The 27,544-nt window shown below is 43.3% G+C and overlaps 1 protein-coding gene and 1 non-coding gene across 2 annotated transcripts; both read right to left on the bottom strand.

The window, feature by feature from the left end:
* Nucleotides 1-25,509, bottom strand: LOC115834390 (E3 ubiquitin-protein ligase XIAP-like; the record flags this gene model as incomplete). The annotated part of the gene is made up of 3 exons (XM_030809139.1): nt 25,490-25,509; nt 2,178-3,086; nt 1-100 (listed from the first exon to the last, which is right to left on the bottom strand). Coding segments are annotated over exons 2-3 (977 nt in total), but the record flags the coding sequence as incomplete, so codon positions are not given.
* Nucleotides 14,379-14,487, bottom strand: LOC115834391. The gene has a single exon (XR_004029279.1). It is a non-coding gene; the product is annotated as a U6 spliceosomal RNA (small nuclear RNA).
* Nucleotides 25,510-27,544: the final 2,035 nt, after the last annotated feature.

Here is a 27,544-nt window from a genome sequence, read left to right as displayed (position 1 = left end):
CCTGGATACCATTTAGCATGTTGTTCCCAAGGGTCTTCACTGGGCTTCCAATCAGTTAGCCCTCCTCCACAGTGAAAGCACTTTACTTTATCACCTTCACCTGCGAAAACACACAGGAATATATGTATTTGTGCAATTAGAAGCTTACACAAAAATATTCATTTAACACCTAAAAATTAAGCACATCTAAAAAACATGAAAATCTCACAGCTTAAAACAAGACATTCAAATTCACATCTAAGTAACAGATACGATCTTTATCCTTTGAGGAAGAAATACACACTAAATTCACTGATTCAATCTGAGGTATTTTTACAGAAGACAAAAATAAAACTGCCCAAGTTTTATGTTAAAAACTAAAATTGTTACTTTCTTCCTTTTTTTGAGACTGAGCCTGGCTCTGTTCCCCAGACTGGAGTGCAATGGCACAGTCTTGGCTCACTGCAACCTTTGCCTCCTGAGTGCAAGCGATTCTCCTGCCTCAGCCTCTCGAGTAGCTGGGATTACAGGCATGCGCCACCACACCCGGCTAATTTATATCTTTGGTAGAGATGGGGTTTCACCATGTTGGCCAGCCTGATCTTGAACTCCTGACCTCAAGTGATCCGCCCGCCTCGGCCTCCCAAAGTGTTGGGATTACAGGCGTGAGCCACTGCGCCTGGCATACTTTATTTTCATTTATTTATTTATTTATTTTATTATTATTTTTTTTTTCTGAGATGGAGTTTTACTCTTGTTGTCCAGGCTGGAGTGCAATGGCGCGATCTCGGCTCACTGCAACCTCTGCCTTCTGGGTTCGAGTGATTCTCCTGCCTCAGTCTCCTGAGTAGCTGGGATTACAGGCGCGTGCCATCATGCCCAGCTAATTTTTATATTTTTAGTAGAGACGGGGTTTCGCCATGTTGGCCAGGCTGGTCTTGAACTCCTGACCTCAGATGATCCACCCACCTCAGCCTCCCAAAGTGCTGGGATTACAGGCGGGAGCCACCGCGCCCGGCCATACTTTCTTTTTAGTATGTTATTTGGGACACCAATATTGTATTTACTGTTTCAAACTGTGAAATTTTAAAACAAGTTATGTTCCAAGTATTAGTAACATTAAAGTTCTACATAATGAAATTGTAAGTTTCTCTAAGTTTATAGCTACATGACACTAAACAAACCTTCAAGATTACTATATGATGGTACATAAATAAAATCTTTTGAAATAACCAATATTTTATAGGCATTATTCAATCTTAAAATAAATGGGTCAAATATATAATGGTATAACTTTTTAAAATATCTTTAGAAGCAATCACTCCAATGGCCCTTCCTGAAATGTCTACCACAGTCCATTTGAAAGTACTCATATGGCCGGCGCGGTGGCTCATGCCTGTAATCCCAGCACTTTGGGAAGCCAAGGCGGGCAGATCACAAGGTCAGGAGTTCGAGACCAGCCTGGCCATGGTGAAACCCCATCTCTACTAAAAGTACAAAAATTAGCCAGGCGTGGTGCATGCACCTGTAATTCCAGCACTTTGGGAGGCCGAGGCGGGTGGATCACCTGGGGTCAGGAGTTTGAGACCAACCTGACCAACAGGGAGAGACCCTGTCTCTACTAAAAATACAGAATTAGCCGGGCGTGGTGGCGCATGCCTGTAATCCCAGCTACTCAGGAGGCTGAGGCAGGAGAATCGCTTGAACCTGGGAGGTGGAGGTTGCGGTGAGCCTAAATCATGCCACTGCACTCCAGCCTGGATAACAAGAGCGAAACTCCGTCTCAAAAACAAACAAACAAACAAACAAACAAACAAAGCTATTGTGAAGCTTAGAGAAAATGCATGAAGTATACGTATTGAGCACTTATAGTAAGTGCTCAATAAATGATGGTTAATATTACTATTAGACCCATTTTGCTATTGGGGATGTCTACCATCTTTTGCAAGTTATCTACTTCCTAAAAACAATTACATAAAGAGAAGCATGACTCATAATATGGTAGTCTTTTTCACATAAATTCAGTAGTTACGTTACAGGTTCAACGTAAGAGTTCACAGAATAATACAGATATATATATAATCATGCCAAGTTATACCTAAATATTTACCAGTTCAGGGGGCTAAGGGCATCTATTTACTTTTTATGAACCCTGGCATACTTGGGAAGCTATTTATTGGTTTTATAATAAAGTTTACCTAAAGCATAAAATCCAGCTCTTGCAAGCTGCTCCTTGTTAACTGAGTATATCCATGTCCCAAAAGTAAAGATCCGTGCTTCATAATCTGCCATGGATGGATTTCTTGGAAGATTTGTTGAATTTGGGAAATTCCTATCAGAACTCACAGCACGAGATTCACTTCGAATATTAAGATTCCGGCCCAAAACAAACAAGCAATTAGGAAAGTGTCGCCTGTGTTCTGACCAGGCACGATCACAAGGTTCCCAATTTTTCAGTTTTCCACCACAACAAAAGCACTGCACTTGGTCACCAATACCTGTGTAGTAGAGTCCAGCACTTGCTAACTCTCTTGGGGTTAGGTGAGCATAGTGTGGCCAGTTCTGAAAGGACTTTAATCTAGCTTCTTCACTATACATGGCAGGGTTCCTCGGGTATACGGTGTCTGATATATCTACAACCTGCCCAGTTCTCAAAAGATAGTCTGCATGTGTCTCAGATGGCCTGTCTAAGGCAAAATGATTTCTGCTTCCCAGATAGTTTTCAACTTTGTACTGACCATTCTGGATACCAGAATTTGTAGACTGCGTGGCACTATTTTCAAGATAAAAGCCGTTGATAAATCTGCAATTTGGGGATACTTTCCTGTGTCTTCCAACTGCTGAGTCTCCATATTGCCATCTATCTACAACTGCATGACAACTAAAGCACCGTACGGTATCTCCTTCACCAGTATAAAGAAACCCTGCTCGTGCCAGTGTTGATGCTGAAACAGGACTACCACTTGGAAAATTAGCAAAAGTTTTTAATCTATTAAACCCTTCTACAAATTCTTCTTCCTTATTGATGTCTGCAGGTACACAAGTTTTAGATCCTTCAAAACTGTTAAAAGTCATCTTCTCTTGAAAATAGGACTTGTCCACCTTTTCTAAAAAGAGAACATTATATTAGGAAATCCAAAATGTGAAACACAAGCAATAGACTTTTGTTATAGGAGCTAACAAATTATCCACTTATGACATAAAAATAACTACACGACCACTAAGAAACATTCTAATTCTAAATACTAGAGTTCAACATTACCACATCATTCAAGTCATAAAGTAAAATCTAGCATTTCTGTTTTCTCTTTCTGAGAAAAGTAATATTTAAGCAGGCAGAATAAAACTAATAATTTTTAAATGCTTATTTTACATAAATATGTAAACTATGATGCAGAATATATTATAATTATTAGCCATGTCAAATCATTAATTAGGAAAAACATGAAAGAAGCATAAAATATGCAGATTATTAAAGTCTATGCATAATTGTTATAATGAATCATTATATATTCAAGGCATCAAAGTTGTTTTTACAAGTTAAAGAATGTTCAGAATGTTAATGAATTAATTTTTAATATTTCTTTGCTTAGCAAAATGTTTTAATCATAATATTGGTTCCAATGTGTTCTTTAAGAGTATGAAATATTTCTGATTTTCATGCATGAATGAGAGCCCTTTTTTTGTTGGAACTGGATTACAGATATATACATAACACTGCCCTCTAGAGGGTGGCTCAGGAAAAATTCTAAGTACCTGCAAACCTTAACTGCTGTTACTTTTTTTTTTTTTTTTTTTTTTTTTTGCCCATGACATACATGTGCCCTGCGGTTACTTTTGCTATTAACTTCCCCTGGTCAAGTAACAATCTGTTCAAATGGAAGATAAGTATTGCTGCAGTCTTATTAGAGCTGCCAAATTACAGCTGTGTAATTTTGACCCAGATAAAATACTAAAAGGAACCCGTTAGGTTATGAGAAGGGTAGAAAGATAATTTATCCTCCAAACCTGGACACTTCTCAAAGTGAAAAATCACACTAGTAATAATCACACTGGGACAACAGGCATAAATCAGGGTTGCCCCAGGCAAACTAGAGCATATGGTAACCCTAGTTATGAGGCAAACCTGGTTCTCCAGAATCTCCCACATTGCCTGGTAACGTGTTCAATATAAACTTGTCAAAGGCAAAATAAGAGAATGGTAACAATGACTCTGTGTCTATATTATGTGTGCATTAATTGATTTTTTTTTTTTTTTTCAGATGGAGTTTTGCTCTTGCTGAGGGGCTAGAGCGCAATGGCACGATATTGGATCATTGCGACCTCCGCCTCCCGGGTTCAAGCAATTATCCTGCCTCAGCCTCCCAAGTAGCTGGGATTACAGGCATGTGCCACCATGCCCAGCTAATTTTGTATTTTTTAGTAGAGATGGGGTTTCTCCAGGTTGGTCAGGCTGGTCTCGAACTCCTGACCTCAAGTGATCCGCCCGCCTCGGCCTCCCAAAATGCTGGGATTACAGGCGTGAGCCACCGCGCCCAGCCATTAATTGATTTCTTGAGAAGAATTAGCCAGCTCTTTTGCCTTTATGTTGACACAATATGTCTTAGAATTTAATCTCTTTTGGAGTAATGTTCAACACAAAGCAAGCTGACAATGGACTTCAGTCTTTCTTGGCCATGTCAATTTATAGTGGTATTAACTCATATACCTCAACAGCTGAGTTATATCTGCGCAAAACTTTTGGAATATAGTCTCCATGACTTCTGATGAATTATCATTTCCTAGATGTCTGAAAACATTCCAACATTAGCTTCAAGGCCCTTTGTTGAATCAGCACAATAAACTGGATGACAAAAATCAAGATTCAAAGAAACCAAAGCTGATCAAACTCCTTGTTCTACTCTTTTCCCCCTTCTCACTCTGCACTTGACTATTCTTTAAAAAACCAGCCGGGCATGGTGGCTCACACCTGTAATCCTAGCACTTTGGGAGGCCGAAGCGGGCAAATCACCTGAGGTGAGGAGTTCGACACCAGCCTGACCAACATGGAGAAACCCTGTCTCTACTAAAAACACAAAATTAGCCGGGCGTGGTGGAGCATGCCTGTAATCCCAGCTACTTGGGAGACTGAGGCAGGAGAATCGCTTGAACCCGGGAGGCGGAGGTTGCAGTGAGCCGAGATCGCGCCACTGCACTCCAGCCTGGGCAACAAGAGTGAAACTCTGTCTCAAAAAAAAAAAAAAAAGAAAGAAAAGAAAAGAAAAAAACCAAGGCTACCTGATAGGCTAATGAGATAAAATTTAATAGGGATAAGTGTAAAGTCTTACATCTGGTTTTTAAAAAATATCTGGTGCATAGGCCGGCCATGGTGACTCGTGCCTGTAATTTCAGCACTTTGGGAGGCCAAGGCGGCCGGATAACTTGACGTCAGGAGTTTGAGACCAGCCTGACCAACATGGTGAAACCCCCATCTCTACTAAAAATACAAAAATTAGCCAGGCGTGGTGGCAGGGACCTGTAATCCCAGCTACTCGGGAGGCTGAGACAGAAGAATCCCTTGAACCCGGGCAGCGGAGGTTGCAGTGAGCCAAGATCATGCCACTGCACTCCATCCTGGGCGACAGAGCGAGGCTCCATCTCAAAAAAGCCTGGGCGCAATGGCTCACGCCTGTAATCCAAGCACTTTGGGAGGCCGAGGAGGGTGGGTCACCTGAGGTCAGAAGTTCAAGACCGGCCTGACCAAAATGGAGAACCCCCGTCGCTACTAAAAAAAAAAAAAAAGAAAGAAAGAAAGAAAGAAAGAAAAGAAAGAAAGAAAGAAAGAAAGAAAGAAAATTAGCCTGGCATGGTGGCAGCCGCCTGTAATCCCAGCTACCTGGGAGGCTGAGGCAGGAGAATTGCTTGAACCCAGGAGGTGGAGGTTGCAGTGAGCCGAGATCGTGCCACTGTACCCCAGCCTGGGCGACAGAGCGAGTGTCTCAAAAAAAAAAAAAAAAATCTGTTGCATAACTAAAAGAAGATGGAGACTTAGTTTAAGAAGAAATCACTTAAAGGCAATCATCCATATTAAAACCTTGGGATTTTAATTAATTACAAATTCATCATAAGCCAACATTACAAGTCGACTAAAAAACTTACAGCAACTTCAGGCTGCATTAGTGTCCAGATGTGCAACATCCAGATCCAATTCAGCTACCAAGGGATATTATTTCCAGTTCCAAATACATTTTGGAAGGGACATTAACAAAGTTTAATGTCCTTAGGGAGCAATCGGGATGATAAAAATGATATCATATGAGAAATAGTCGGAATAGCGAAGGATATTTATCCCAAAGGGTAGAAAAACTGTGAGGGGAAGGGTAGAGAGGATAGACTAACTACCTTAAGATATCTAAAAGATTATCACGTAGAAAACAGATCCAAATTTTATATAGCTTGACGGCAGAATTAAGGTCATTAAATACAACTATAAACAGTAGCTTTTAACCCAAGGATGGGCTTTATAACAATCAATAGTAGCACCAAATGGATTGGGTTGCCTTGTAGATTATGAGTTCCTCCTATCACTTAAAGGAACTTCAGCATGGACTAGGAGACTGGATTAAACATTTCCAAGTCTATAATTATCCTGAAGAATTAATGCTCAGTATAATTCAAAACACATGAGAATTGCCTTCCCTGAGGTGTTAAATTTTATTTCAAGTCAGTCAAAATAGATGTAAGTAGCCAGGCACAGTGGCTCACGCCTGTAATCCCAACACTTTGGGAGGCTGAGGTGGGCGGATCACTTGAGGTCAGGAGTTCAAGACCAGCCTGGCCAACATGGTGAAACCCCTTCTCTACCAAAAACTACAAAAATTAGCTGGGCGTGGTGGCACACGCCTGTAATCCCAGCTATTCGGGAGGCCAAGGGACGAGAATCACCTGAACCTGGGAGGCGGAGGTTGCAATGAGCCGAGACTGTGCCACTGCACTCCAGCCTGGGTGACAGAGTGAGACTTCATCTCAAAAAAAAAAAAAAAAAAAAAAATAGAAGTATAAAATCAAAGATAGCCGGGCGCGGTAGCTCACGCCTGTAATCCAGCACTTTGGGAGGCTGAGGCGGGCGGATCACGAGGTCAGGAGATCGAGACCATCCTGGCTGACATGGTGAAACCCCGTCTCTACTAAAAATACAAAAAAAAAAAAAAAAAAAAAAAAAAAAAATCAAAGATATTCTCATTTCACAATTTTGTGTAGTTCAAGCAGTCACCCTATTTCAGAAAATATTAGATAAAACCATCATTCAACATGAGCAGGAGAATCTCAATTTGAAGCTTTCGAGTGGAGATCTTATCTTCCCAGAGGTTGCTTCCATGCTAACAGTTCAGATTTCACTCTTTTGAAAAGTAAATATTTATTTAGAAGCACTCAAGTGAACAATATATACACATTAGCAGAGTGTGAGCTTTTTGAGAAGGAGGAAAACCAGAATTACCAGAGTTTAAGAGTGAAAGGTGGAAGGATGACTGATGAAAGACAGAAACCTTGGGTTTAGAGAAAGGCACCAAACAAAAAGGGTAAGACAGGGTAAAAAAATATAGGATCTAAGTGAAACGGAGGTGGGCAAAATGATACCACAGAAAACAAGTATATATGGAGCAGATGAATTGAGAATATAGAAGAAAATAGGGTACGAATATTGGACAAGGGTGACAAAAAGGTTTTTGAAGTGAAAAGGTGTGGGTGCAATAAAGTATGCTGGGATAATTTAAGGCTTCTCTGTGAAAGCATCTTCAGTAAGTGGAAAGTCAGGAAGGCACGGAAAGAGAAAAATGTCAAAGAAAGCTTTTGGTATAAAGGGGCTGGGCAGTCAGGAATCTTAAGGGTAACAGTAGTTGGGAAAATAGCACTACGGAAGCAAAAAATGGGACAAAAAGGACGAGCAAGCCAATGGTGCATGTTTAAATGAAGGGTTTGGGAGATTCTACAATGGTGATATGTAAGGTTTTACAGTATACATGTATGTACACACATCTAGTCCAGTCAACTGTGTAAAGAGAGCCACCAGGAGGTGCCAAGGAGAGGAGGCTGACAGCTAATCTAGTGAGAATGTGGGAACGCGAAGGTGGGGGATACAGAGACAAAGGCACATACAAAACCCTGGTGTCTGTATACGACGCAAAAGTTTCTATTTCTGCCTTTTTCTGAAACAGAGTTTTGCTCTTGTGGCCCAGGCTGGAGTGAAATGGCGTGACCTCAACTCACTGCAACCTCCGCCTCCCAGGTCCAAGCCATTCTCCTGTCTCAGCCTCCCAAGTAGCTGGGATTACAGGCGCCCGCCACCACGCCTGGCTATTTTTTTTTATTTTTAGAAGAGACAGGGTTTCAACATGTTGGCCAGGCTGGAATTGAACTGCTGATCTCAGGTGATCCACCTGCCTCGAACTCCCAAACTGCTGGGATTATAGGTGTGAACTACTGTGCCAGGCTTTTCTTTTTTTTATTAGGGTTTTCTTTCTTTCTTTTTTTTTTTTTTTTTGAGACAGTTTCACTCTTGTTGCCCAGGCTGGAGTGAAATGGCCCGAACTCTCTTCACCGCAACCTCCGCCTCTTGGGCTCAAGTGATTCTCCCACCTCAGCCTCCTAAGTTGCTGGGATTACAGGCACCCACCACCACACCCGGCTAACTTTGTATTTTTAGTAGAGACAGGGTTCCTCTATGTTGGTCAGGCTGGTCTTGAACTTCTGACCTCAGGTGATCCGCCCGCCTCCGCCTCCCGAAGTGCTGGGATTACAGGCATGAGCCACCGCGCCCAGCCTTAAGGTTTTCTTTTTTGAGACGGAGTCTTGCTCTGTCACCCAGGCTGGAGTGCATTGGCGCGATCTCGGCTCACTGCAACCTCCGCCTCCCAGGTTCAAGGGATTCTCCTGCCTCAGCCTCCCAAGTAGCTGGGACTACAGGCATGTGCCACCACACCCAGCTAATTTTTTGTATTTTTAGTAAAGAAGGGGTTTCACTGTGTTAGCCAGGATGGTCTCGATCTCCTGACCTCGTGATCCGCCCGCCTCGGCCTCCCAAAGTGCTGGGATTACAGGCGTGAACCACTGAGCCCAGCCAAGGTTTTCAAATAGGTAGAATAAAGGTTATTTTAATGGGGAAAAGGATATAAGGTAGAATGCACGCCAGATTACCACTGCATGAAAATGTATACTTATAGACAAGACTCAAAGTAGTATTAAATAAACCGAGAAAATGTTAAGGTGACGGGATTATAGGTGATCTTTTTCTCCAGAATGTCTTTAATAATATTGTCACTTAAAACCTCTCTTTCTGGCCGGGCGCGGTGGCTCACGCCTGTAATCCCAGCACTTTGGGAGGTCAAGGCGGGCGGATCATGAGGTCAGGAGATGGATACCATCCTGGCTAACACGGTGAAACCCCGTCTCTACTAAACATTCAAAAAATTAGCTGGGCGTGGTGGCAGGCGCCTGTAGTCCCAGCTACTCAGGAGGCTGAGGCAGGAGAATTGCGTGCACCTGGGAGGCGGAGCTTGCAGTGAGCCAAGATTGTGCCACTGCACTCCAGCCTGGGTGACAGAGTGACTCCGTCTAAAAAAAAAAAAAAAAAATCTCTCTTTCTGTGGTTTTGTCAACCACAGAAAAAGGCTATATCCAGTCACTGCTATGCCCTAAGACTTCAGACCTGTGTCTTCAATCATAGATGCGGATGTTCTCCCAGGAACTAAGCATCCCCTAGGACTCTATATCCAGGATGGTTCTAGCCTAAGGGAGACACCACATGGCTTAGAGAGCATCCCAGGGATCTTTTATATCCTGGCTTGTTCCAGGCCTGGCTCACAACACAGAACAATGAACTGTTAATGATGAAGTTTTTAGAAGTTGATGGTATATAAGTTTCAGGGAAGCATCTCAATCAAGTAAACAGACATGATGAGTGCAAACAGCAGCGACCTCATCCTAACAGTGAGATCAGCAACCAGGAGAATAATGTTACTGGGAACAGTCAGACTTCTGGTAGCTCCAGCCAATCTACTGATAATAGCCTTCTTGCCTAACCACAGCAGATTGAACCAAACTTTGAGCCAAAGGATGAAGATAGTGGGGAAGGTGACATTATTATTTAAGATAATGGTGTGCCACAGAAGACTGCTAAAGCCATTCCTACCATCAAAAGCCTGGAATCGTTAACACAAACAGAACAAACTCACTTTTGAGTCTCGACAGAATGATTTTACTTCTTCTAATTAAGTGAATTTAGCAGTAGTACAAACACAGAATTTGAAACATATGCTCCAGATCAAAAACTCTTAGAAGACGGAACTATCGTAACATTATGAAACCATCATTTGAATGTTTTCTGAATGAGGATGTCATAGGACTTGTAAATTTGGGTAGTTTAAGAGCTTTTAAACCTCTGAGCCAACGACCTAGAATAGGCATGAGAACAATAATATTACAAGTTTGAAATGTTATTGAAATAAATAGAAACAGAAAGTAGATTAGTGGTTGCCTAGGGCTGGGGAGGGGGAAATAGGAAGTGACTACAAATGGTTACTGGGGTTGTTTGTGGAGTAATGAAAATGTTCTAAAATTAGATTGTGGTGATAGCTGCACAACTCTGCATATACTAAAAGCCACTGAACTATATACTTTAAATGGATCTTATGGTATATAAATTTTATCTTAATAAAGCTGTCAAAATGTTATTAAAATAGTAGTTTGGTAACTGCATAAACTTTGGTGGATCAGAGGTGATTTTAAGTCTAAAACAAAAAGGGGTTTGCTAATGAAATTATGTGCTTTTGATATGGAAAATGGGATGTTAGTACATTTTCAGAACTAGGTGAGAGGACTAAGTCATTTCTGTTTGAAGCGGTTACATATTTAACCTGTTTCACAGAGCCCAGTGAATTTTTCCTTTAACTATATTCTTTAAATTTTTTTTTTTTTCTTTGAGACAGAGTCTCGCTCCCAGGCTGCAGTGCAGTGGCGCGATCTCGGCTCACTGCAAGCTCCGCCTCCCAGGTTCACGCCATTCTTCTGCCTCAGGCACCCGAGTAGCTGGGACTACAGGCGCCCGCCCGCCACCACGCCCGGCTAATTTTTTTGTATTTTAGAGATGGGGTTTCACCATGTTAGCCAGGATGGTCTCGACCTCCTGACTTCATGATCCGCCCGCCTCGGCCTCCCAAAGTGTTGGCATTACAGGCGTGAGCCACCGCGCGTGGCTATATTCTTTAAATTCTAATGAGAAAAAGTTTGATTCTATCTCTTGGTACTGGAGGACCTCAGTTCTTATGTTCCCAGTATTCTTATTTCTAATGTTGTTCTTCTGTTGCCAATTGTTAACAAATCACTTTCTGGAATGCTTTTTCTAACTTTTAAGAAATTAAGGCAATTACTATTTTTAGGAGTTGCTTTCCATGTTATGAAGCACTTGAAGCTATGCTCCTGAATTACAAAATTCTCTGACAGTTGTTCACATTGGTGTTTGTACGTCCTATAGCTTATATATTTAAAAACTAATTCCAAACAGGTATAATTTGTGTTGTAAAAAGCAGTTAATGGCCAGGCGTGGTGGCTCATGCCTCTAATCCCAGCACTTTGGGAGGCCGAGGCAGGCGGATCACTTGAGGTCAGGAGTTCGAAACCAGCCTGGCCAACATGGGGAAAACCCATCTCTACTAAAAATACAAAAAGTAGTCAGGCGTGGTGGTGCATGCTTATAATCCCAGCTACTCAGGAGGCTGAGATATGAGAACCCAGAAGGCAGGGGTTGCAGTGAGCCCAGATCGTGCCACTGTACTCCAGCCTGGGTGACAGAACAAAACTCTGTCTCAAAAAAAAAAAAAAAAAAAAAAAGGCAGTTAATTTCACTGACTCTGGTAATATGAGACTCTCTCCTTTAACATTCTTGTATTTACTCCTAATTTCACTACAAAGCATTCCCTTTGTTTTGTGTGTCCATATGTACACTGGAATGCTTTTGTACTCTTTTAATGTATTCAAGTAGTGTGAATGTTTTTGATAAAAAATGTACCAAGATTAAAAGATTTTTACACATGGAACAAACCTGTGTATTTTTTCATACAACGATTTTGGATTTTCTTTAATGGGATTATTCTAGGAAGACTGCCTAACATTGATAGAAATATGTGGTATTTACCACTGATGGGTAGAGTTTACTCATATTATTTTCCTTTTTATTTAAATTTTGTTTTTTTTAAGACAAGGCCTTGCTCTGTTGCCTGAGTTGGAGTGCAGTAGTGTGATCATAGCTCACTGTAACCTCGACCTCCTGGGCTGAAGCAATCCTCCCACCTCAGCCTCCTGAGTAGCTGGGACTATAGCCACATGCCACCATGCCCCGCTAATTTTAAAAAGTTTTCTTAGAGATGTGGTTTCTCTATGCTCTTCAGGCTGGTCTGGAATTCCTGGACTCAAGCGATACTCCTGACTTGGCCTCCCAAAGTGTTGTGATTATAGGCATGAACCACTGTGTTTGACTAGTTTTTTACTATTATGAACAATGCTGGAGTGAATGACCTTCCATCTAAACCTACTTATGTAATGTTTGCTTTTTGCACCAATAATAGATGGCCTCAAACAGGGCAGTGTCCTGTCACTACCTCCATTTAATCTATCTTGTTTTTGACTAGTAATAGTCTTAAGAAGCATTTGACTAAAGTAGTTGGAAAAAAAAAAAAAAAGCAGCATGAGGCCATATGCGGTGGCTCACCCCTGTAATCCCAACACTTTGGGAGGTTAAGGCGGGAGAATCACTTGAGCCCAGGAATTTAAGACCAGACTGGGCAACGCAGGCCAAGGAATTCCAGGTTACAGTGAGCTGTGACTGCGTCACTGCACTTCAGCCTATACAACAGGTCAAGACACTGTCTTAAAAAACAAAAAAAGTAGTATGAATATACTTATAAATCTATGAGAAGGCTGGGTGCAGTGGCTCACACCTGTAATCCCAACACTTTGGGAGGCCGAGGTGGGTGGATCGCTTGAGTTCAGGAATTCAAGACCAGCCTGGCCAACATGGTGAAACACCGTCTCTACTAAAAATACAAAAATTAGTCGGGCGTGGTGGCACATGCCTGTAATCCCAGCTACTCGGGAGGCTGAGGCAGGGGAATCGCTTGAACCTGGGAGGCAGAGGTTGCAGTGAACCGAGATGGTGCCACTGTACTCCAGCCTGGGCGACAGATCGAGACTCCGTCTCAAAAAAAAAAAAAAAAAAAAATCTGTAAGAAAAAGATTAATATGTTGATAGAAAACAGGCAAATTTACAAGTGGGAAATATTAATGGTCAACAAACATCATATGCAATAATGTTAAACCTCATTAATAATCAAAGAAATAAACACTTTAAAAGATAACATTTTTATCCTATTTGGCAAAGGTCAACATTACTACCAACAACGAAAACGCAGTGGCCGGAGAGTATGAAGCAAGAGGCATCTGCCTGTTAGAACTAAAAACTGGTACATCTTTTCTGGAAGGTAATCTGGCAATATATGTTCTAAAAGTCTTAAATAGATGATTATCTCTTGAACCACCCATTCTAGTTCTAAACATATTCTCAAAAAAAAATAAAAAGAAAAATAAATAAATAAATAAATAAATAAATCCCTGATCAGGCCAGGCGCGGTGGCTCACATCTGTAATCCCAGTATTCTGGGAGGCCAAGGCAGGCGGATCACCTGAGGTCAGGAGTTCAAGACCAGCCTGGCCATGGTGAAACCCCGTCTCTACTAAAAATACAAAAAATTAGCCAGGCATGGTGGTGCATGCCTGTAATCCCAGCTACTCGGGACGCTGAGGCAGGAGAATCGCCTGAACCTGGGAGGCAGAGGTTGCAGTGAGCTGAGATTGTGCCATTGTACTCCAGCCTGGGAAACAAGGGCGAAACTCCGTCTCTAAAAAAGAAAAAAAAAAAAAATCCCTGATCAGCCAGGTGCAGTGGCTCATGCCTGTAATCCCAGCACTTTGGGGGCTAAGGTGGGTGGATCACTTGAGGTCAGGAATTCGAGACCAGCCTGGCCAACATGGCAAAACCTAGGCTCCACAAAAAAAAAAAAAAAAAAAAAAAATACAAGAATTAGCTGGGGGTGGTGGCACACACCTGTAGTCCCAGCTACTCAGGAGACTGAGGCAGGAGAATTGTTTGAACTCGGGAGGTGGAGGTTGCAGTGAGCCGAGATTGCGCCACTGCATTCAAGCCTGGGCAACAGAGGGAGACTCCATCTCAAAAAAAAAAAAAAACCCCATCATTTCATTATGAATGTATATATAAGGATGTTCCATAAAGTGCTATTTACTAAAAGCAATTCAATATCTAACAAAAGAGGACAATACTATGGTAATATGGGCCACCGGGCAACCATTAAAAATTCATGTTCAGGATGTATTTTTAAAATATACATATATTATACAGGGGCCACGTTAACCTTCTCTGTATCATTCCAATTTTAGTATATGTACTGCCAAAGCGAGCACCAAGATGTTGTATTAAGCGGAAAAAGCTGGTTACAAAATAATGTTGTATTATATAACCCAAATTATAAAAAATACAGATATATAAAGACAGGCTAAATTACATATCAAAATTCTGCTGTGGTTATCTCTGAGCAGTGAGATTAAATTATTTTCTTTGTGCTTTTCTTAACTTTCTAAATTCTACATAGCAAATATATTAGATTCTAATGTAAAGAAATAAACAGGTAGACTCTTGATTAGTCAGGCACCCTTGTACGATCCTGCCAACCAGACTATGGGTGTAGTCTGGTTATTTGCCATGTGACAATGCTTCCTCCCTCTGTGAATACATTGGCCAAGTAAACTATCAATAGCAGGGCCTGGTAATGCAAAGTTTTGGCTTTTCATTCACAGAAAGTAATTTTTATGACTTAGGGAAGGATATGTTCTTTGGTTCTTATCTTTTTGCCTATCCTGAGAATTTCTGCCAGCTAGTTACATAGGTAACTGCCTCTGAGCAACCCACAGGGTTTTGTTTTGTTTTGTTTGTTTGTTTGGTTTTTTCAGGCGGACTCTCGCTCTGTCGCCCAGGCTGGAGTGCAGTGGCACGATTTGGGCTCACTGCAACCTCCGCCTTCCAGGTTCAAGCAATTCTTCTGCCTCAGCGTCCCAAGTAGCTGGGATTACAGGTGTGTGCTACCAGGCCCAGCTAATTTTTTTTTCTATGTTTAGTAGAGATGTGGTTTCACTATGTTGGTCAGGCTAGGCTCAAAACTCCTCACCTCAAGTGATCCACCTGCCTCAGACTCCCAAAGTGCTGGGATTACAGGTGTGTGCCGCCACGACGTCTGGCTGATTTTTGTATTTTTAGTAGAGACAGCGTTTCATCATGTTGGCCAGGCTGGTCTCAAACTTCTCATCTCAAGTGATCTGCTCGCCTTGGCCTCCCAAAGTGCTGGGATTACAGGCGTGAGCCACCGTGCCTGGCAATCATCAGGTTTCAAAAAAGAGAGAGAGAGAGAGGGCCAGACATGGTGGTTCACGCCTGTATTCCCAGCACTTTGGGAGGTCAAAGCAGGAGGATTGCTTGAGCCCAGGTGTTCGAGGCCAGCCTGGGCAACATGGTGAGACCCCGTCTCTACAAAAAAAAATAAAATAAAAATTGGGCCAGGTGTGGTGGCTCACGCCTGTAATCCCAGCACTCTGGGAGGCCGAGGCAGGAGGATCATCTGAGGTCGGGAGTTCGAGACCAGCCTGACCAACATGAAGAAACCCTGTCTCTACTAAAAATACAAAATTAGCCGGGCGTCTCACGCTTGTAATCCCAGCACTTTGGGAGGCCGAGGCGGGCGGATCACGAGGTCAGGAGATCGAGACTACGGTGAAACCCCGTCTCTTCTAAAAAATACAAAAATTAGCCGGGCGTGGTGGCGGGCGCCTGTAGTCCCAGCTACTCGGAGAGGCTGAGGCAGGAGAATGGCGTGAACCCGGGAGGCGGAGCTTGCAGTGAGCCGAGATTGCGCCACTGCACTCCAGCCTGGGCGACAGAGCGAGACTCCGTCTCAAAAAAAAAAAAAAAAAAAGATAAAACAAAATTAGCCGGGCGTGCTGGCGCATGCCTGCAATCCCAGCTACTCAGGAAGGCTGAGGCAAGAGAATCACTTGAACCCGGGAGGCCAAGGTTGCGGTCAGCTGAGATTGCGCCATTGCACTGCAGCCTGGGCAACAACAGCAAAATTCCGTCTCAAAAAAAAAATTAAAAATTAGCCGGGCATGGTTGCACATGCCTGTAGTCCGCACATGCCTGTAGTCCCAGCTACTCAGGAAGCTGAGGTGGAAGGACTGCCTGAGCCTGGGAAGCAGAGTCTGCAGTGAGCTATGATTGTGCCAATGCACTGTACCCTGGGAGACAGAATGAAAAGCTATCCAAAAGAGAGAGAGGGATATAGGTCAAGTCCCAGAGATAAAAGCAGTCATCAGGTCATGTCCATGGTGGATGGCCAGAAACAAATGCCTTTTGGTCCACTGCTTGAGTGGCAGTAAACCAGCAGCAGAAGGGAAGGGCTGAGAAACACAGGTGATACCTGATTGCTACTTATTGGGTTTCTTTTTTTGTGATGGAGTCTTGCTCTGTCACCCGGGCTAGAGTGCAGTGGCGTGATCTCGGCTCACTGCAACCTCCATCTCCCAAATTCAAGTGATTCTCCTGCCTTAGCCTCTTGAGTAGCAAGACTACGGGGGCGCGCCACCACGCCTGGCTAATTTTTGTATTTTTAGTAGAGATGGGGTTTCGCCATGTTGGCCAGACCGTTCTCAAAACTTCCAACTTCAGGTGATCTGCCCGCCTCGGCCTCCCAAAGTGCTGGGATTACAGGCATGAGCCACCGCACCCGGCCAACTTATTGTTAACTTGAGTTGAAAATAAAAGGACGGCCGGGCGCGGTGGCTCACGCCTGTAATCCCAGCACTTTGGGAGGCCGAGGCGGGCAGATCACGATGTCAGGAGATCGAGACCATCCTGGCTGACATGATGAAACCCCACCTCTACTAAAAATACAAAAAATTAGCCGGGCGCGGTGGCGTGTGCCTGTACTCCCAGCTACTCAGGAGGCTGAGGCACAAGAGTCGCTTGAACCCGGGCAGCAGAGGTTGCAGTGAGCTGAGATCACGCCACTGCACTCCAGCCTAGGCGACAGAGTGAGACTCCGTCTCAATTCAAAAAAAAAAATCAATCTTATTTGGTTTAATGTAAGGTCAAAATTTAAGCATGGGCTTGTGTGATTCTATAGCTCATCTTCTCTTCTTTTACGATGTTACCTTTGATAGTAACTAACCTATGTAATGTGTTTTACAATTTAGAATGTTTTCATATATGGTATCTAATTTAACCTACATATCATATCATAGGCCTCATCTGAAATATGAGGAAACAGTGATTCTGTTACTCATCAAAGGTCATGCACCCAGTGATTATGACCAATATAGGTCTAAGGAAATTACTACAAGGATTACTGGCAGAAGGGACAGTCCAATGAGGTAGCAGAAAATGTTAGGCTTCCTTCCCTTTCAAGGCCTAAAAAATTAGCTGGAACCATAGAAAGGTTAAGTCACATGGTAATATATGCTGAGATGTCTGTGTTTTTTTTTTTTCTTTATTTTTGAGATGGAGTCTCACTCTGTTGTCCAGGCTGGAGTACAGTGCCATGATCTCAGCTCACTGCAACCTCCACCTCCCAGGCTCAAGTGATTCTCCTGCCTCAGCCTCCTAAGTAGCTGGGATTGCAGAGGCGTGACCCAGCTTTTTTTTTTATTTTGGTATTTTTTTAGTAGAGATGGGGTTTCGCCCTGTTGGTCAGACTGGTCTTGAACTCCTGACCTCAAGTGATCCACCCGCCTCGGCCACCCAAAGTGCTGGCATTTCAGGTGTGAGCCACTGCACCCAGCCAGATGTCTGTATTTCTGTATTTAAGGTGAATAAAATGATTACAGAAATAAGAATAAAATTTCAAGCCATAATATAAGTATTTATAAGTGCCAGGGAATACACAACAGCAGCAGCCTTGTCCAGTTTAAGAAATCAGCTTTAATCCACTTAGTTCAACATCTGACCATCTGAGATCAAGCTATTCTCAGTCTGTACAGGTAAACGTGACTTTTCACTATGATCCATATCCTTGAAATACATAAAACTATATCGTAACAAGGTGAATCACATGTATCCATAACAAAGACTGCGTACCAAATCATACCAAAATCAAATCCCAAAATGTATCAAACAGCAGAGCTACAAATGTATCATAACTTAAAACAATAAAAGCCCATGCCAAGTCCTGCAAAACGGACATAAGTATGTTTTTATCATATAAAGGATAACCTATTATTAACCATATACAGAGCAGATAAAATATATAATCCATAAATTTGGCCTCAAATTCCTGTTTTTGTTTTTTGAGATAGAATCTTGCTGTCCCCCAAGCTGGAATGGGGTGCCCTGATCTTGGCTCACTGCAACCTCCACCTCCTGAGCTCAAGTGATCCTCCCACCTCAGCCTCCAGAGTAGCTGGGATTACAGGCGCACGCACAACCATGCCCAGTTAATTTTTCTATTTTTAGTAGAGATAGCGTTTTACCAGGTTGCCCAGGCTGGTCTTGAACTCCTGGGCTCAAGGGATCTCCCTGACTTGGCCTCTCAAAGTGCTGGGATTAAAGGCATGAGCCACCATGCCTGGCCTGGGATTGTTACATGGAATTTTTTTCCTTGACAGAATCTCAGATAATCAAGCTTAAAAACTATTATAATGGGTTTTGAATTGTTGGAATCAACTAGCCCTTAAGCCCAACCTCCCTGGGGTTTTTTTGTTTGTTTGTCTGCTTGTTTGTTTGTTTTGAGACAGGGCCTCACTCTGTCACTCAGGCTAGAATGCAGTGGTGCCCTCATGGCTCACTGCCGCCTTGACCTCCTGGGCTCAAGCGATCTTCACAGGCGCGTGCCATCACATCCAGCTCATTTTTTTATTATTGGTAGAGACAGGGTCTCAAGATGTTGCCCAGGCTGGTCTCAAACAATCCTCCCACCTCAGCCTCCCAAAGTGTTGGGCTTACAGGTATGAGTCACCACGCCTGGCCCTGTTACTTTACAGATGAAGAAAGTGCACTATAAAATAATACACTGGACAAATAAAAAATGTATTTTGAAAGACTTCAGGCCGGGCGCAGTGGCTCACGTCTGTAATCCCAGGACTCTGGGAGGCCGAGGCAGGTGGATGACCTGAGGTCAGGAGTTTGAGACCAGCCTGGCCAACATGGTGAAACCCCATCTCTACTAAAAATGCAAAAATTAGCTGGGCGTGATGGCAGGCACCTGTAATCTCAGCTACTTGGTAGGCTGAGGCAGGAGAATCACTTGAACCCAGGAGGCAGAGGTTGCAATGAGCTGAGATCGCACCAATGCGCTCCAGCCTAGGCAACATGAGCAAAACTCTGTCTCAAAAAAAAGAAAAAAAAAAAAAAAAAAAGGCCGGGTACGGGGGCTCACACCTGTAATCCCAACACTTTGGGAGGCCAAGGCGGGTGGATCACAAGGTCAGGAGTTCAAGACCAGCCTGGCCAACATGGGAAAACCATGCCCCAACTAAAACTACAAAAATTAGCCGGGCATGGTGGCACACGTCTATAATCCTAGCTACTCAGGAGGCTCAGGAAGGAGAATCGCTTGAACCCAGGAGGCGGAGATGCAGTGAGCTGAGACTGTGCCACTGCACTCCAGCCTGGGGGACAGAGTGAGACTCTGTCTAAAAAAACCAAACCAAACCAAAAACAAAAAGACTGCCGGGCACGGTGGCTCACACTTGTAATCACAGCACTTTGGGAGGCTGAGGCGGGTGGATCACGAGCTCAGGAGATGGAGACCACGGTGAAACCCCGTCTCTACTAAAAATACAAAAACATTAGCCAGGCGTGGTGGCGGGCACCTGTAGTCCCAGCTACTTAGAGGCTGAGGCAGAAGAATGGCATGAACCCGGGAGGCGGAGGTTGCAGTGAGCCGAGATCGCACCACTGCACTCCAGCCTGGGCGACAGAGCGAGACTCCGTCTCAAAAAAAAAAAAAAAAAAAAAAAAAAAGACTTCGCCAGGTGCAGCGGCTAACACCTGTAATCCCAGCACTTTGGGAGGCCAAGGCGGGCAGATCACGAGGTCAGGAGATTCAGATCATCCCGGCTAACACCGTGAAACCCCACCTCTACTAAAAATATAAAAAATTAGCCAGGCATGGTGGCGGGCGCCCGTAGTCCCGGCTACTCGGGAGGCTGAGGCAGGAGAATGGCATGAACCCGGGAGGCGGAGGTTGCGGTGAGCCGAGATGGCGCCACTGCACTCCAGCCTGGGCGACAGAGCAAGATTCTGTCTCAAAAAAACAAAAAAAACAAAACAAACAAAAAAGAAAAACTCTGTTGGGAGGTTATAATACAGACAAAAGACCAGTTAGGAGACTACTACAATTGTCCAGTTGAAAAACAAGGAAGGGCCTCAACTAGAGCAGAATAAGTGGGAAAGTCTGAAGCAACATTAAAAAGGTGGAATCCATCAAATTTGATGATTAATTAAATGTAAAAGGATTACAGAGAGCAAAGGGCTTAGGAACAACATAAATTACTGGGCAACCTTGTGAACTGTGGTACCATTAACCAATACAGGAGAAAACAGTGCAGGATTAGATTCAGTCTGAGTGGTTTTTAGAGATGCATTCTAGGTGGAAATATCCAGAGGGCAACTAGACATTGCTCTTTCCTGCTTCTCCTATCTTTGACTTGTTTTTATTTTCAGTTTGTTTTGTTGCTCCATTACTTGTGCCCACCTAATTAGATGTTGGTGGTTCCCTTCCATTCCCTCATCGACCCTTCTGAAAAATGGTCTTTCCAGCCGGGCGTGGTGGCTCACGCCTGTAATCCCAGCACTTTGGGAGGCTAAGGTGGATCACCTGAGGTCAGGAGTTCAAGACCAGCCTGGCCAACATGGCGAAACCCTGTCTCTACTAAAAATACAAAAATTAGCCGGGCGCAGTGGCATGTGCCTGTAGTCCCAGCTACTCGGGAGGCTGATGCAGGAGAATCACTTGAACCCGGGAGACGGTGGTTGCAGTGAGCCACGATCGCACCACTGCACTCCAGCCTGGGTGACAGAGCGAGACTCCGTCTCAAAAAAAAAAAAAAAGGTCTTTCCAGACACTTCCCCTACCAGCAACATCTTACTCTCATTTATACAGGTTTTATTATCCTCCTACTTCAATGTCCTGCAGGTATCTCAAACTCAACTTGCTAAAAACAAAAAGGAAGGACATGGACCCCTACCTGACACCATGTACAAAAATTAACTCAAAATGGATCAAAGACCAGAATGTAAGATATAACACCATAAAACTCTTAGAAGAAAATATAGGTATAAACCTTGGTGACCGTGGATTAGGCAATGGTCTCCTAAATATGACATTAAAAGCACGAGGAACACACACAAGAAATAGGTAAATTGGATTTCATAAAAATTAAAGACGTTTCGCTGGGCACGGTGGCTCACACCTGTAATCCCAACACTTTGGGAGTCCGAGGCAGGCGGATCACCTGAGGGCAGGAGTTCGAGATAAGCCTCAACATGGAGAAACCCCATCTCTACTAAAAATACGAAATTAGCCGGGCGTGGTGGTGCACGCCTGTAATCCCAGCTACTGGGGAGGCTGAGGCAGGAGAATTGCTTGAACCTGGGAGGCGGAGGTTGCGGTGAGCCGAGATGGCGCCATTGCACTCCAGCCTGGGCAACAAGAGCGAAACTCCGTCTCAAAAATAAATAAATAAATAAATAAAGACGTTTATGCTTCAAGGAACACCAACAAGAAAGTGAAAAAGGTGGCCGGGTGCAGTGGCTCACGCCTGTAATTCCAGTACTTTGGGAGGCTGAGGTGGGCAGATGATGAGGTCAGGAGTTTGAGGCCAGCCTGGCCAACATGGTGAAACCCCATCTCCACTAAAAATACAAAAAAATTAGCCAGCCGTGGTGGTGCACACCTGTAATCCCAGCTACTCGGGAGGCTGAAGCAGGAGAACTGCTTGAGCCTGGGAGGTGGAGGTTGCAGTGAGCAGAGATCACGCCTCCGCACTCCAGACTGGGCAACAGAGCAAGACTCCGTCTTGGGGGGGGAAAAAAAAAAAAGGAAACCCACAGAATGGAAGAAAATACTTGCAAATCATAAATCTGACAGGGACTTTTAGATATAAATAACTATAATCTTCATTTAGAAAGTAAAAGAGGCCAAAAAAAAACTGTAATATATAAAGATCTCTTTTTTTTTTTTTTTTTGAGAAGGAGTCTCGCTCTTTCACCCAGGCTGGCGTGCAGTGGCGCGATCTCGGCTCACTGCAGGCTCTGCCCCCCGGGGTTCACGCCATTCTCCTGCCTCAGCCTCCCACGTAGGTGGGACTACAGGCGCCCGCCACCTCGCCCGGCTAATTTTTTGTACTTTAGTAGAGACGGGGTTTCACCGTGTTAGCCAGGATGGTCTCGATCTCCTGACCTCGTGATCCGCCCGCCTCGGCCTCCCAAAGTGCTGGGATTACAGGCGTGAGCCACCGCGCCCGGCCATAAAGATCTCTTTTAACTCGGTAACAAAAAGATAACCCATCCCCCTAGACTGTTCAGTAGAAAAAGGACAACCCAAATAAAAAATGGTCAAGGCTGGGCACAGTGGATCACACCTGTAATCCCAGCACTTTGGGAGGCCAAGGGAGGCAGATTCTTTGAGCCTAGGAGTTTGAGACCACCAGGGCAACAATGGCGAAACCTTCTCTCTATAAAAAAATACAAAAATCAACTGGGTGTGGTGGCGCACACCCGTAGTCCCAGCTACCCGGAAGACTGAGGCAGCAGAATTGCTTGAGCCAGGGAGGTCGAGGCCACAGTGAGCGTGACTGTACTAATGCACTCCAGCCCGAGTGACTGAGCAAGACCCTGTCTCAAAAAAAAAGAAGAAATAATGGGCCGGGCATGGTGGCTCACACCTGTAATCCCAGCACTTTGGGAGCCCAAGGCGAGTGGATCACCTGAGGTCACGAGTTCAAGACCAGCCTGGCTAACATGGCAAAACCCCGTCCCTACTAAAATACAAAAATTAGCCAGGTGTGGTGGTGAGCACCTGTAATCCCAGCTACTAGGGAGGCTGAGTCAGGAGGATCGCTTGAACCCAGGAGGCAGAGGTTGTAGTCAGCCGAGATTGTACCACTGCACTCCAGCCTGGGCGACAGAGCAAGACTCCGTCTCAAAAAAAAAAAAAAGTCAAAGGAGATGAACAGACATTTCTACAAAGAAGATTTACAAATGGCCAATAAGCACATGAAAAGATGCTCAATATCATTAATCATCAGGGAAATGCAAAACAAAACCACAATGAGATACCATGTCACATCCACTAGAATGGCTGTGATAAATAAGATGGATAATGAATGTAGAGAAAATGAAATCCTCATACACTGCTGGTAGGAATGTTAAAGGGTGCAGTCACTTTGGAAATCTGTCTGGTAGTTTATCAAAAGGTTAAATATAGAATAACCACATGACCCAGCAATTCCATCCCTGGATATATACCCAAGAGAACTGGGTATATAACATGTCTATACAAAAACTTATACACAGATGTTCATAGAACCATCACTCATAATAGTCAAAAAGTAGAAACAAGCCAAATGTCAACTGACAAATGGATAAACAAAATGTGGTATTATTTATACAATGGACTCTTTCTACAATAAAAAGAATGAAGTACTCATATATGCTACAACTGGATACACCTTGAGGACACATATTACATTATTCCATTTATATTAAATGTCCAGAATAGGCAAGTCCATAGAGACAGAAAGTAGATTACTGGTTGCCTTGGCCTAGGGGTAGGGTGGGCAATGGAGAATGACTGTTGATGGGTGAGCATGGAGTTTCTTGTTGGGGTAATGATAGTGTTCTGCAATTAAACAGTAGTAATGCCACTCACTGCGTGGGGGGTAGCCCTGCTCTGCAGGAGCAGTCATGGAGCTGAATTTATGTTTGTTTGATTTATTTATTTATTTATTTATTTATTTATTTTTGAGATAGAATCTCGGTCCATCACCCAGGCTGGAGTGCAGTAGCACGATCTCAGCTCACAGAAACCTCCGCCTCCCAGGTTCAAGCAATTTTTATGCCTCAGCCTCCTGAGTAGCTGGAACCACAGGTGCGTGCCACCACGCCCTGGTAATTTTTGTATTTTTCTTTTGTTTTTGGAGGTAGAGTTTTGCTCCTTTTTGCCCAGGGTGTAGTGCAATGGCGTGGTCTCGGCTCACTGCAACCTCTGCCTCCCAGGTTCAAGCAATTCTCCTGCCCCAGCCTCCCAAGTAGCTGGGATTACAGGCGTGCGGCGCCACACTCAGCTAATTTTGTATTTTTAGTAGAGACGGAGTTTCACTATGTTGGCCAGGCTGGTCTCGAACTCCGGACCTCAGGTGATCCACCTGCCTTGGCCTCCCAAAGTGCTGGGATTACAGGCGTGAGCCACCACACCCAGCCCCTTGTAATTCTTAAGATACTAAATAGATGATGGTACCAGTTTAGGAAGTGGGGAATCACTAGACATATTCTAAATTAAACTTTCTACTGCTTTTGAAATATGATACCTAAGTTGAAAATGAGATCTGCACTGTGATGTAGGATTCAGAAGACCTTGCTTGTGGTCCTAGTTCCACTAACGATTTGTAATGTGCTTGTGTACAAGTCACTTAACCTCTCTGACTCTGTTTCTTCATCTGAAAAGTTGGGATAACAATTACCTTCCTTGCTTAGCATAGTATCTTTCTCTGCCCACTTTTTGAGTTTTAAAACCTCTACTTCTCCATGAGGTAACAGGAGGTAAACAAACCAAACCTTACACCTCTGTGAAAAAGCTGGGGAAGGTACAATGACAGTATGGGATAAAGAAGCAGGTGGGTTAGGGCTTATCAGGGTAATGGCACACTAGTAGAAAACTGAAATAATTTTGGCTTACTTAAGGAACCCCAGGTACAAAAAGACACTTCACCCTTTCTCTTGTGATTTTAGCAGAGATGGTAATGAGGCAGCCTATCAGTGTTCCTCCTGAACTTGGAAAAACTATCTGATGGCCTACTAACATTTTTAATATAGACACGTCTGACTGATTTTTTTTTTCTTTTATTTTTGAGATGGAGTCTTGCCCTGTTGCCCAGGCTAGAGTGCACTGGCACGATCTCAGCTGACTGCAATCTCCACCGCCCAGGTTCGGTAGTCCCAGCTACTCGGGAGGTTGAGGCAGGAGAATCAGTTGAACCCGGGACGCAGAGGTTGCAGTGAGCTGAGATCGCACCACTGCACTCCAGCCTGGGCAACAGAGTGAGACTCTGTCTCTAAATAAATAAAAAATAAAAAATAAATAAATAAATAAATAAATAAATTGGCAGTTAAATTAAAAGGAGAGTTAACAAGCATATTTACCAATTCTTCTAGTTAGTGATGGTGTTTCTCAGTAGTTCTTACCTGTAACAGAATAGGAATTGCAAGTTAGAATTACTTTTGGTAGAGGCAATCATTTCCATTTGAAAAGTGAAATTAATCATAAATTTAAAATAAATTGGCTTTATTCCAATTCAATATGTGAATATTCACAAAAGGCATAGCCTGATGGAGCTAGAAGGAAGTTATCAGATTATCTAATCTAATCCCTTCATTTTACAAACAAGAAGCTGAGGCCCAGGAAGAATGAATGACTTCAAGGCAGAGTCACTGGGGCAACTCTAGTCTCCCATTTTAGTCCAGGGTTCTTTCCACCTATTACTGATGCCTTGGCCACCTCAGTTCATCCTATCAATTTATTTATTTATTTATTTATTTATTTATTTATTTATTTATTTTTTATTTTTGAGATGGAGTGTCACTCTTGTTGCCCAGGCTGGAGTGCAGTGGGCGTGATCTCAGCTCACTGTAACCTCCACCTCCCAGGTTCAAGCAATTCTCCTGCCTCAGTCTCCCCAGTAGCTGAGATTACAGGCGCCCGCCATTATGCCTGGCTAAATTTTTGTATTTTTAGTAGAGACGGGGTTTCATCATGTTGGCCAAGTTGGTCTTGAACTCCTGACCTTGGGTGATCCATCCGCCTCGGCTCCCAAAGTGCTGGGATTACAGGCGTGAGCCACCGTGCCCAGCGTCCATCCTATCAATTCAGATATGTTTTTGAGATTTTATTGTCTGCAAAAAGTTTAAAACTACTTATGAGTACAAGCACATTATACAAAGATTAATTTCAGAAGGCTAAAGGACTTTTAATATTTTAGTTCTTCAAGCCCATTTTTGCCTACAATGATACTTAAATCAGTTCTCCTGATTATTTTTTGACAAATTTCTTCAGGTAGATAGAACACTTTTAGGCTCTCCTTTTTTTTTTTTTTTTTTTTTTTTTTTGAGAAAGGTTCCCTTTCTCACGAGGCTGGAGTACAGTGGAATGAACCTGGCTCACTGCATCCTCTGACGTTCTGGGCTCAAGTGATCCTTCCCCTCAGCCGCCCAAGTAGCTGGGACTACAGGCATGTACCACAAGTCTGGCTAATTGGTTTTTAAAGTTTTCTTTTTTTTTTTTTTTTTGAGACGGAGTCTCGCTTTTTCACCCAGGCTGGAGTGCAGTGGCTCAATCTCAGCTCACTGCAAGCTCCGCCTCCCGGGTTCACGCCATTCTCCTGCCTCAGCCTCTCCGAGTAGCTGGGACTACAGGCGCCCGCCACCACACCCGGCTAATTTTTTGTATTTTTAGTAGAGACGGGGTTTCACCGTGGTCTCGATCTCCTGACCTCGTGATCCGCCCGCCTCGGCCTCCCAAAGTGCTGGGATTACAAGCGTGAGTCACCACGCCCGGCCGGTTTTTAAAATTTTCTGTAGAGACAGGGTCTCACTATGTTGCCTAGGCTGATCTCAAACTCCTGGGCTCAAGCAATCCTCTCGCCTTGGCCTCTCAAAATGTTGGAATTACAGGTGTGAAACACTGTGCCTGGCTAGCTCTCACCTTTAAAGCCCATCATACATTTATTATTTTGTTTTTAACTTAAAATTTGTGTTTTGATGTAATGTACACATATATTGATTTATAATACTATACTGTGAATTTTGCATGAATAACTATAAAACAAATGATATAATATAAATTATATAATGAAAATATAAATTGTAATTTGAAATGTGAATTTGAAAATATAAATTATATGAGACTTACCAGACACTCCTCAAGTGAATGAGTTAAATGAATATTGTTTATATATTCTTGCCCCTTCTGTTCTAACAGATATTTACACCTAAACAATTAAAAGATTAAACTTTAGTAGCTGATAAATTAGTGAAGTAAAAGCAAAGATATAATCTCCATCATATTAATTCTATTAATTCCATTAACTTGCTTTTCAGTACTTCTAAGGAGCCACAAAGTAAAATGTTGCCCAATTCCCTATCCTACTGTCATTTTAAGGTTTAAAAAGTTCCCTTTGTTATGCTACCTATGCTAATGTT

Source organism: Nomascus leucogenys, unplaced genomic scaffold (genome assembly GCF_006542625.1).
Source record: "Nomascus leucogenys isolate Asia unplaced genomic scaffold, Asia_NLE_v1 2699_29970_qpd_obj, whole genome shotgun sequence".
Classification (NCBI taxonomy): domain Eukaryota; kingdom Metazoa; phylum Chordata; class Mammalia; order Primates; family Hylobatidae; genus Nomascus; species Nomascus leucogenys.
This window is presented reverse-complemented; position numbering and strand designations above follow the sequence as displayed.